General features: G+C 41.3%; 1 protein-coding gene across 1 annotated transcript in view; it reads left to right on the plus strand.

Moving 5' to 3' along the window:
• Positions 1 to 5,809: 5,809 nt before the first annotated feature.
• The window catches only part of RPRD2 (regulation of nuclear pre-mRNA domain containing 2), a 90,984-nt gene continuing 84,056 nt past the window's right edge, over positions 5,810 to 12,737 (plus strand). The window contains 1 exon segment of the mRNA XM_002919308.4: positions 5,810 to 7,060. Within this exon segment, the coding sequence (XP_002919354.1) occupies positions 6,856 to 7,060 (205 nt within the window). The 5' untranslated portion in view covers positions 5,810 to 6,855.

Consider the following 12,737-nt stretch of genomic DNA (forward strand, 5'->3'; position numbering starts at 1 on the left):
ATAGACTGAGAAGCTGATTGTGATGCTGCTGATATTGTTTATCAAAATGGTAATGATAACCGTAAGTAGGTTAAAGGCCAAAGGGAATGGAAAGGGAATTCATTCAAGAGATTTCTAGGTAAAGGTCTATAGGATTTGATAACTAGATGGAAGAGATGGAAACAAAGATAACTAGAATATCCAACTTGAATATGTCCAAACGCAGGTGATTTAGTCTTTAGGAAAGGATAGTTTAGTCTTTAGGAAAGGATAAGGAGAAAAATGGCAAAAGGGCTAAAAGTGGAACTCTGGCAAATAGGCTGAGAAAACTAGCAATGGGCAGAGAAAGCCATTAATTAATTTAAAAAATATTTTATTTATTTATTTGACAGAGACACAGCCAGCGAGAGGGAACACAAGCAGGGGGAGTGGAAGAGGAAGAAGCAGGCTTCCAGAGGAGTGGGGAGCCCGATGTAGGGCTCGATTCCAGGACCCTGGGATCAACCCTGAGCCGAAGGCAAGCGCTGAACAACTGAGCCACCCAGGTGCCCCAAAGCCATTAATTTAGTACAGTCTGATTAAGGATTGTACATTTAACAGAAGCAAAAGAAAGTAAGTTTTAAGAAAAGTTTAAGTGTAATAATAGCTGACATCATCATCAAACCTTTTCTGACTCAGGTACTCTAAGCACTGCATTCATTAACTCATTTAATAATTGTAGAAACGCGGAGGTTAAGACATTTACCTAAAATTGCTGCTGGTAAGTGGCATAGCCTGAATTTCAGCAGTCTGGTTCTAGAGGTCTTGCTCTTAGCCATTACGTTATCTAACGGATAAATGGAAGCTAAAGCCTGTAAATAACACACTGGAATTGGCAATTAACGGATTATTAGTGCCTTTTAAGTGGGTGTTTCCTCAGCACCAACTACAGTGCCCACCTATTTCAACAAGAAAAGGAGCAGCTGAAGAAAATTTCTGCACATTCTCACCAACAAATCTACCAATTAAGCTGACTCTCTTGCCTACATTACCTACTTCCCTATTTTAAAAAAGGAACTGTGGACCTATCACTTGATCCTATCCTCTCCCATCTATTCAAGGAAATCAATCCAGCAATTGTCCCATCTCTATCCTGTATCAATATTTAACCCCCAAATTTTCATCTGCATCAGCTACAATTATTTCCCAACTGATTCCTTGATTTCACATTTCTCTCCAGCTTCAGTTCCATTTCTCTCCTTCCTTCCTTCCTTCCTTCCTTCCTTCCTTCCTTCCTTCCTTCCTTCCTTCCTTCCTTCCTTCCTTCCTTCTTCCCTACCTCCCTTCCTTTTTTTTCAGTTTATTTTAAGTAGACTCCATACCCAATGTGGGGGTTGAACTCATAATTCTGAGACCAAGAGTCACATATTCACCAAGTGAGTGAGCCAGGCACCCCTCATTTTATTTCTTGAAAGAGTTGTCTATATAAGATATCTCCACTTCTCCCATTCTCTCTAGAACCCTCTCCAATCACTCACTTCCAGGAAATAGTCCTTGTCAAGACCACTAATGGTCACCATGTTGCTAAATCCAGCGGTTATCTCAGTCCTCACACAAACTACACAGCAACATCTGACATAATTGGTCCTTCCTTCTTGACAAATTTTCATTACTTTTTTTTTTAAGATTTTATTTTTTTTGTCAGAGAGAGCACAAGCAGGGGGAGTGGAAGGCAGGGAGAAGCGAGCTCTCTGCTGAGCAAGGAGCCCGATTATGGACTCAATACCAGGACCCTGGGATCACCACCTGAGCCTATGGCAGACGTTTAACCAACTGAACCGCCCAGGCGTGCCTAATACTGACAATTCTTTAAGATTTTATTATTTTTTTTTAGTAATCTCTATGCCCAACATGGAGCTCGAACTCACAACCCTGAGATCAAGAGTTGCATGCTCTTCCAGCCAGTCAGGCACCCCTAAGTACTGACTTTTTTTTTAATGAAACATACAGATTTTAACAAAAGTAACAGACAAGGTCAAACAAGCACTTATATTAAGAGAAAACTGACTAGAAGGAATTTTACCTTATTTTTAAATTTATTTTATTTTTTAATCAGAGAGAGGTAGAGTGAGCACAAACGGGGTTGGCAGGCAGAGGGAGAAGCAGGCTCCCCACTGAGCAAGGAGCCCAATGCAGGACTCGATCCAAGGACCTTGGATCATGATCTGAACCAAAGGCAGCCACTTAACCAGCTAAGCCACCCACGTGTCCCAAAAATTTTATCTTAAACACCTGCAGTAACCTACTTGGTGCATTTAACTGAGCCCTGTTACTGTGAAGAATATAGCTCATGTACAGGTACGGATGAACGATTTGTGCATTTTTTACATTTGCACAGGTACAGATGAACATTTTACATTCACTTTATACACATATACATTAAATATGAAAAAGATTTGATTGATGATCACCAGATATACTTCATTTTTGTTGATCTTTTGGAAGAGGTCATCTAAAGAAAAGAATATGTGGTTCTGGCTTATGAATCATGTAATGAACCCAGCCTGGACTCTGTTGGACACCGTGTCCTCTACTCTTCTTCAGACATTGGATGGGTTTTTGATACCGCTTTGGAAAGTTCTCTGGGTAACATGCTTGGTCACCATTTATCATAGAAAGATACAATTCAGGAACAGCCAGATGAGGAGATACACAGGGCCACGTATGGGGAAGCACACACAGCTTCCATGCCCTTTCAGGGTGCCTCTCTCCAAATCTCCATGAGTTCACCAACCCGGAAGCTCCAATACTGATGATTTTTTTTTTTTAAGATCTATTTTTATTTATTTGAGAAGGGGGAGTGGGAGCGAGCAGGAGGAGGGGCAGAGGGAGAGGGAAAGAATCTCAAACAGACTCCCCATGGAGCATGGAACCCAACGTGGGGCTTGATCCTGGGACCCCGAGATCACGACCTGAGCCAAAATCAAGAGTCAGACGCTTAACTGACTGAGCCACCCAGGCACCCCCCAATACTGACAATTCTTAAATTGATGTTTCCTACCTAGATCTTTCTCGTGAGCTCCTCTAGTGCCATTTATATATCTGATATCTCAAATTCAAGCTGTCCATAACTGAAATCATGACTCCTGTTAATTTCTCACAGGACTGCTCCTCCATCTTTCCCTGGGCCATCTGAGAAAACTTCTATTTCATGCATTTTCAATGGGGGCAATGTCACCCCAAAAAAGGGAAAAATTTGGCTCTTGGCTGATGAAGTCTTAGATACTAATGGTGGTTTGTAACCCTCAAAACTCAAATATACCAAATACAATATTTTTTTTTCTTCAAAGATTTTATTTACTTTAGAAAGAGAGAGAGAGAGAAAGAGCCTGTGCGTGGAACACAGGATGGGGGGGTGGGTAGAGGGAGAGGGACAAACAGACTCTGCACTGAGCCTGGGACTGTGTTAGGGCTCTATCCCAGGACCCTGAGATCATGACCTGAGCTGAAGGCAGACACTTAACCAACTGAGCCACCCAGGCACCTCCTACCCAACACAATCTTGTTCCTTATTTAATATCTTTTTATTTTTGAATATGTCATAAGCCACAATGACATTGATTTAGGGAAGATATGCAAAATGTATGCAAGGTCAATGCTACAAAACTTTGAGGCTGTGACTAGAGAAGTTTCCCTCAACTTTGAAATTCTGAACACAGGAAGTGGCCTATACCTGATTTTTTGGCTGTCATGTAGTACCTTGTGAATATCATGTTTGATTCTGAGTGTTTTTGCATATGACTTGGGCTTTGAGGAGCAAATAAAAATAGTTTGTATTTTATTATTTAATTCTACTTTTGTTACGCAGTTCATCATTAACTCTGTCAAATGCTGAGAAGGAAAAATTGTCAATATTTGAATGACTACCTAGCAATTTTCTCATGTCAAATAAAAATTTAAAATTCACTAAAATTCTTGAAGAAACTGATTTTTTTCAATTGTTTTACTTTTGCTGGGAATATAAACAATTTTAAATGGTCTATTTATTTATTTTTAAAGATTTTATCCATTTATTCGACAGAGAGAGAGCACAAGCAGGGGGAACAGTAGGCAGAGGGAGAGGGAGAAGCAGGCTCTCCACTGAGCAAGGAGCCCAATCCCAGGATCCTGGGACCATGACTTGAGCTGAATGCAGACACCCAATTGACTGAGCCACCCAGGCACGCCACGATTTTGAATTATTATATTTATTTATTTATTTTTTTAAAGCGCAGTGGCCAATTTCTGGCTTTAGTTTTTCTTTTCTTTTTTTAAAAGATTTTATTTATTTATTTATTTGAGAGAGAGCGGGCACGAGAGAGCACAAGCAGGGGGAGGAGCAGAGGGAGAGGGAGAAGCAGGTTCCTCCCTGAGCGGGGAACCCAATGCCAGGGCTCAATCCCAGGACCCTGGGATCATGACCTGAGCTGAAGGCAGATGCTTAACCGACTGAGCAACCCAGGCGCTCCCGGATGATTTAAAAAAAGGATCTTTACGGGCAACAATAATAAAAAACAGATGGAGAAACACCGTTCTAGTTGCTCAGGTCACAAACCCCAGTGTCATACTTGACTCATTTGTTTTTCTCATATCCACATTAACTGCATGAGCAATTCTTTTGACTCTACCTTCAAAGTATATCCAGGATCTGACACCACTTCTCATTATCTTTTTGCTACCACTCTTGTACAAGCCATCATTTCCTTGTCTGGATTATTCCAATAGCCTCCTTGACTGGTCTATTTTCAACATAGCAACCAGTTAAAAAGTTACATGGGATGTAACTTCTCTACTTAAAACTCCTCTGCTTAAAGAGGTTCCTTATCCCAAAGTTAAAAGCCAAAATCCTTACAGTGGCCTACAAGGTCTTACATGAACTCTCTCCCTTCACCTCAGACCTCATATTCTGCTACTTGTACCCTCTCTTGCTCTTCTCCAGCCACACCGGCCTCCTTTTTCTTCCTCGAATATGCGAAGACGTAGTTTCATGTCCTTCCCACTTGGCTGTTCCTTCTGCCAGCATGTTCTTCTTCCCATTCCCCATACCTGCTTGGTTACCTTTATTCTCAGCGTTCAGATAAGTGTTACTCCCTTCCAGAACCCTTCCTGGATCACCAAACCATTTCCCTTCCCATGTAGGATCTCATACACAATATCCTCTCTCCCTTACACTGCTTCATACTTTTTCATAGAATTTATTACTCCACGACACATATTTGTTTATGGTCTCCTGCTACTAAGCCCCACAAGTAGGAGATTTTTGTTTGTTTTGTTTTTTACTTCCCAGTATCTAGAACTGTACTTGGCACAAAACGTTCAACAACTTTTTGTTAAATGAATGAATGAATGAATACTAGAGATGAACTTCACAAAACAGATTCCTTGCCTCATGAAACGATGAGTCCATTGGGGAGAGGTAAAAAACTTAAAATACAATAATCGCTTGTGCTCAGTGGAACACAGGAGCCTCCAAATCTGCCCAGAGGCTTTACACAGGCAGATACGATGGACTGGTTAATCTAGGTTGAGCTAATCAATATAATAAACAGCTAGGGCTCTTGTAAACTATAACGCATTATGTAATTGTGAGACTGTTATTATAACCGGCAAAGGTGAGATCACATCTTGCCTTTTATTCTTTCCTCGTTTCGAAAATTTTACTAGGAAATTTTCGTTTCACTTCATTTACTTCCTCTTCCTATAATCCGAACAGCCCACTGGCTGTGAATGGTATCGTCCAAGGGGAGTGTAAAATATTGTTTGATCTGGGAGTCTGCGTAGTGAATGGCTCGTTAGAGCTGGCGCATGCGCATCTTTTTAGGCGCTGCAAGATGGCTGCCAGCTACTTTGTCGCGCGTCGGTGCCCCGAGGAGTTAGCGGCGGCGGCGGCGGCAGCAGCTGTCAGAGAATAACAGTGACCTCTGAGCGGTGGGAATTACCCGGCCTGTTGTGTGAGCTGGACAGCCCCAAGAGGGAGACCTCGCTAGAAAGTAAAGGGCGGGGCGGAGCGGTGAAGCCCCTCCCCCAACCTTTCCTTAGTTTGACCAACTCCCTCACCCTCCCTTCTGGTTTTTCCTCCTAGCCCGCTACACGCTGATCTGCTGCGCAAGCGTACAAGTAATCGTAGGGCCTCCTTGGCCCTTGGGGCTTGCGGGCTTCTGCGCGCGCTTCTCGTTCTAGTCCTTTGATTGGTCAGACTGCCCCGCCATCACGCCTCTCTCTGCTTTCTAGGTTGAGAAGGAAGCGGGGAGGCGGGGCTAAGCAGCGCGTGCGCGATTCTGTTGCTGTCCCTTTGCTGCTATTGCGTTGCAAAAAAAATCTTGACTGGGTAGCCTTGGGCCTTTTCTGTGCTAGAGGATCTAAAGGAGAAAGATTTCTGCAACTGAAGGGGCAATCGGGTAGTATTAAATTTAAGATATTAACGCCCACCCTTACAGGAGCGTGGCGATAGGAGTGGGGAAGAGCCGTAAGCTTTGAGAGTGAAGAGTGTAAAACCATTAGTTTCGGGGCCAGGCGTTTTGAAAGGCTTCGCAGGATCTGTTTTCTGCGCAATTCTTCCGTGATTATTGACTGGTTTAAACACAACCCCTTGAACAATTCTGATAAACCTTCGATACCCGCAGCCCTTCCTTACAGCGTGTAGGAGCCACGAGCGTGCCCAGCAGCTGGTCCTCCCGTCCTACCTCTAGAAGAGCCTAGCGCGTGCACCATCCCCACCCCCTGGCCTCACTCCCCACCTACGGCTTTCACGCACTCGCAGTGATTGTTTTGCCCGCTCCCGCTCCCGCCGCCGCCGCCGCCGCCGCCGCCGCCGCCGCGGCCGCCAGAAGAGCAGCAGCGCTTGTGCAAACCGGGAAGATGGCGGCCGGCGGCGGCGGAGGCAGCAGTAAGGCCTCCTCCTCGTCGGCCTCTTCGGCAGGGGCTCTGGAGTCCTCGTTGGATCGAAAATTCCAGTCGGTAACTAACACCATGGAATCTATTCAAGGCTTGTCGTCTTGGTGTATAGAGAACAAGAAACACCACACTACTATCGTCTACCATTGGATGAAGTGGCTCCGGAGATGTGAGTGTTGGGGGTGACTAGGGAAGGGAAGACTGGGGAAATGGAAGGAAATCCTTCCCGAAACGCCTGGGTTTTTCCCACGGAGCCACTGCATTCGGTTGGCGTTGTTCCCATTAAAGCTTTGACGCGAGTGTTCCCAAACCCAGACTCCATTCCTAGCCACAGTTGTCCTGAACTGCAGGAAGCTCATCATTTCTTGGATTTTTATTAGCTACTTACAGACTTATGTGTGTGTGTGTGTGACCTTGGGCTGTTGGGCCCAGATCATTAAAGATTTAGGTGTTATTTCAGAGCCTTGTAAGGTGCTGTTGTCTTTACTGAACCTTCGCGGAAATTATCGCGTCCGTTTATTTCTTATAGGCCTTGACGTGCTAATGATTTCTGGTTTTCTTGATGCTAGACAAGCTATGGTTTAAGCAGTAGCAAATCCACTTCGTTGGAATATGTTGGACCACTATTTTACGCTGAACTAAAACTCGTTATGTGTTATAAGAAGGGCCTTACTTGGGTGAATGTTACGAAGTTAACAGGAGCTCCACGTAGAGCTGAAGCGACCACCTGGGAGGTTTCCCTGTACCTGTGTCTGCTGCAATAAAATACGGGCTTCTTGATACTGACCGAAAATAACTGCAGTCAGTATCATCATTAATACCTTAAAATGTAAAACATGTCCGGCTACTTTTCACTCACTTGAAATACCTTTTTAAAGAAGTAAGTTTGGCTTCATGGGTAATCAAAACAGGAAATCGGGAAATGGGCTATTTGAATATATAGTACTTTCCCCAGTGACTGCTTTTTTTTTTGTCTCCATCGGGAATTTTTTTTTCCATTTCGCTTCTTAACTACAGAAAAGAGGTATATTAAACTGTCAGGAAGTGTGGGGAAGTCGTTGCTTCCTGCTGAGAAGAGAGGGTTAACCCTAAATCCACATATATCTATTTGACTTTTAAGTCTTTTGTTGCTTCTCGTCCGTGGCGTGTCACCAGTGAGACCCATCATCCAGTTACTCTTCTTATTCCACTTCTGCCATTGCCCCTATGGTGTTTTGATTTGTGTTTACTTTTGAAGGAACAGTTGGATAAAACTTAGAAAATCATAGGCCCCAATCTTCAGAGTATTTGTGTATATAAAGTTATTGTTGGTAGGGATGTTTTGTGGCACTTTGAGTAATACATACTGAAAAGATTGTAGAACCAAGACAAGATTACCTATATTTACCAATAGATCAAAGTTACTTTCTTTTCAAGAAGTAAAATTAGAACATACAATATAAACTATGATAACGGTCGTCATCAGAGACTCACATATTAAGTATCTGCTATGTGCCCAACCCTTTACTTCCGTTTACGATATATCCATCCCATTATACTTTAAAATAACCCCAAGAAGTAGATATTTTAGATCATTGATTTACAGGTGGGGAAACGAAGGCCCAAAAATGTTAATTGCTTAAGATTACACAGAAAAAGGGTGGAGTTAGGATTTAACTCCACCATATCAGATGACAATGACCACGTTTAACTTTGTAGTAATGTTTTCAAGATTAAAAGAAAGAAAATTATTCTTTAATGTACTTGGTACACCAAGTGTACCAATGATAACATCGTGGTAGCAAATGCTCATGTAAGTCTGAGAACATTCTCTCTTTTCTTGTCTTAAAACATTTGTACAAAATTATACAAGTATTTAACATTTCCTACCTTTGAGCTCTGCTGCTTTAATTGTATGGTTACATCATTTGCAAGACTAAGTTGGTCCCCAGCCCTGCCTTGTGGGATTTCAAATGACAATTAGAATTTTTTTTTCTAGTTAGCAGGAATGAGATATACTGGAGCCAGAAGTTTTCTGCCACTGTTACTGATATTTTGCCGGAGCTTATTTCCCTTGTTGATATCTTGAGTGAAAAAGTGATTGCTCTAGTAAAATAATACTCCATTTGAAGTGCATTATATGTAGTTTGTATAGTTAAATGCTTTTGGCTTTCTAAAAACTTGATTCTTTTTTTCCTAGTGGAATGGAACTTTCTAAAAAGGGTTAAGAGTTATTCGTAGTCATTTTGTGTTTACTTTTAATGAATATCATCTGTATCAACGTAAATAAAGCCTTTGAGAGAAATTTTCAGGAGAGTAATGAAGGGCACAGTGAAAATAGTTTATGCATTAGGCCTCATTTAATTTCATATTTCTTAGCAGTTGGGATTATTTGAGTTGGGTTTCTTTTTTTTTTTTTTTTTTAAAGATTTTTTTTTTTTATTCGACAGAGATAGAGACAGCCAGCGAGAGAGAGAACACAAGCAGGGGGAGTGGGAGAGGAAGAAGCAGGCTCATAGCGGAGGAGCCTGATGTGGGGCTCGATCCCATAATGCTGGGATCACGCCCTGAGCTGAAGGCAGACGCTTAACCGCTGTGCCACCCAGGCGCCCCTTGAGTTGGGTTTCTAAATCAGCTTTAGGCAAGTTTGTGAAATCAGTGTCTCTGGCATTCCCAGCCTTTGTCTGTTTTCCTGATGTCAGTTGTGCTTCTTTTTTTTATTCTGGCATCCATTATTTAGTAATTTGTGTTTAGACCTCAATGTTAGGTCTTCCAAAGAGATTTTCATTTGACTCTTTTATTTCATAATGTTGTAATGAGAGGCTTTTGTTCATTTTAAAGGAAATACTTTAGAGAAAGTAAGTAGGCTTCTGGAAGATAACTCCATGGTTGGGTTCTAACTGATTTTATTCAGGCTTCTTTTACTTTGTCCTGAAACATTCATTGCCATCATTTTTAAAAGTGATCTTTCTATAGCATAAACAGATGTCATTACTGTGTTTCAGAATCCTCCATTGATATCCCATTGCAACAGGTTAAAGATCTAAACTTCTTTTACTATGATCTATGAGTTCCTACGCCATCTGCCTTGCCTATTACCACTCAGGCTTCTTCCATTTCCGTTTCCTTATCATTTAGATTCAAGCTCCTATATTACCTCTTCAGAAAGGCCTTCCCTTATTTGACCTTATTCCAGGTGGTCATTTCAGTTGCCTTCTGTCACTTCACATTATTTTCAGTATATGAAATTTACTTGCTTATTTGTTTACATGTTTATTGTTTATCTTCTCCCACCAGAATGCAGAGCTAGGTCCTCTTTGCTGCTGTATCCTCAAGCAACTAGAACAGTGTTTTGCACAAAGTAAGCAGTCAGTAAATATTTGCCAACATAATTTTGTGTATTAATCAAGAATTTGAATTGTTTTAATTTCTGTTTATCAGAAAGAAGTGTTCGTAATTAGTGAAAGAAATGATAGGTATGGTTGTCAGCAAGTTCAAGATATGGCTCTTTTTGTTTTTTGTTTGTTTGTTTGTAAGATATGGATCTTTTTGGACTTGATGTTCAGTTAACCAGATTTTCATTTCTTTACTTCATTTGCCCCATTTTTAATGTACAATAGAAATCAATGTAGAAAAGTAGAAAAATGCAGACTTAGAATTAGACCTAGATTCAGACCTTAATTCCATCATTTAATACTTGGGTGACTCTACACTTAAGTTGTGAGCCCCCATTTCTGATCTGTAAGTAGAGGTAATAATTATCTCATAAAATTGCTCTCTAGGTTTAAGAAGATAACATGTATTTTAGCATAGGTCTTAGCATATACAAAACATTCAAATTATTTATTATGATGACAGTGATGATGCAAATAAAGATTGTCTTTGATCTTAAAATCCTGAGTATCCAGAATAATTACAGCAGAGCTCGTTTTGGGGTATAGTGCTGGAAATTCCCAGTTAGAGGCAGATGGATTGGACCAGACTGTAATGAATTAGCAAGTGCTGTGAAGAACTGGTAGGACAAAATGGAAATTACTGCATTCATGATATTTCCATGTTGTCTTGTTTCTTTTTTAAAGATTCTATGTATGTATTTATTTGTCAGAGAGAGAGTGCGTGGGCGCGCACGCAAACAGTGGGAGTGGCAGACGGGAAAGCAGGCTCCCCACTGAGCAAGGCCCCTGATGCAGCAGCACTGGATCCTAGAGCCCTGGGATCATGACCCGAGCCAAAGGCAGACGCTCAACCAACTGAGCCACCCAGATGTCCCATGTGGTCTTGTTTCTAACCATTGAATGGGTTTTAGAACCCATTTTGTTTTAGAACGTGGTGTGAAAATTTAAGAGAGTTTTTGAAGAGAAGCGGTATATAGGAAATTAGAATCTTTTGTAGTGGGGCGCCTGGGTGGCACAGCGGTTAAGCATCTGCCTTCGGCTCAGGGCGTGATCCCGGCGTTATGGGATCGAGCCCCACATCAGGCTCCTCCACTATGAGCCTGCTTCTTCCTCTCCCACTCCCCCTGCTTGTGTTCCCTCTCTCACTGGCTGTCTCTATCTCTGTCAAATAAATAAATAAAATCTTNTAAAATGTTAAAAAAAAAAAAAAGAAGGGCTTTCCTTTAAAAAAAAAAAGAATCTTTTGTAGAGCAGAAAATCTGTAAAGACGTCCCTTCAGCTATTTTTGATACAAACTAAATATTTGCACCCCAACCCCCGGCCTTCTACTGATTAACCCTCTTCAGTAGTTATCAACTTAATGGCCAATCTTTTTTTCTTCTACCGCCCCTTACTTGTTCCCCCTCCACCTCGTTAGAAGGAACTCTATAGAAACACGGACTAACAAAAAAATTCTCTTTTTCCAGGATTAAATTGTTGCAGAGAATTTGCAAAGTGCAGTTATCGTTTTTGATTTATGGCAGTGGTTTCTCAGTTTGGTACTCAGTGATCCTTAGATGGACCATGAAGATGGTGATAATTTTATAGCTAACTTTTATCAAGTGCTTACTATGTGCTAGGTACCTTTCCAAGTATTTTACACATATTAATTCATTCAGTCCTCATAGCTCTTTGAAGTAGGTATTGTTATGATCCTCATTTTACAGATAAGAAAACAGAGACACTAAAAGATTGAGTAACTTGCTAATGGTTACAGAGCTATTAAGTGGTGGAGCCAGGATTCAATCCAGACATTCTGGATTTAGGGTGTACACTCTTAGCCACTATACTGGACAGCCTTTCTGATTCATAAAATATTCTCTACCATGCAGAAAACCTTTCATTACTTGCTTATTTATTCAAATTAGGCCATATAGATTAACCACATGTTGAAATTTTAAATCTTTGTGGGTGGTTTTGTTTTTTCCTTTCTGTGGCAAATCTGATTATCTTGTGTGGATTTTGAGTTCTGATAGACATTTATGGTTTTGCTTCAAAACATGTTAGCTATGAAAGCCAACTACTAGATAAAAATCTCTAAATGTGAAGTGCATTTGGATTAAATAATAAAAGGGTTTTCTTTTTTTTCTTGTTTTTTTAAAGATTTTATTTATTTACTTGTTAGAGAGAGAGCGCGCACAAGCAGGGGGAACAGCAGGCAGAGGGAGAAGCAGGCTCCTCGCCAAGCAAGGAGCCTGACGCAGGACTCAATCCCAGGACCCAATCCCAGGACCCTGGGATCATAACCTGAGCTGAAGGTAGACCTTTAACCAACTGAGCCACCCAGGTGTCCCGCCTTTTTTTTTTTTTTTTTTTTAAGTAATCTCTATGCCCAGTGTGGGGTTGAACTCACAACCCCAAGATCAAGAGTCTCATACTGTACTGGCTGAGCCAGCCAGGTGCCCTGTGAAAGACTTTTTTTTTTTTTTTTTT

The sequence above is a fragment of the Ailuropoda melanoleuca genome, chromosome 2 (genome assembly GCF_002007445.2).
Source record: "Ailuropoda melanoleuca isolate Jingjing chromosome 2, ASM200744v2, whole genome shotgun sequence".
Taxonomy (NCBI): Eukaryota; Metazoa; Chordata; class Mammalia; order Carnivora; family Ursidae; genus Ailuropoda; species Ailuropoda melanoleuca.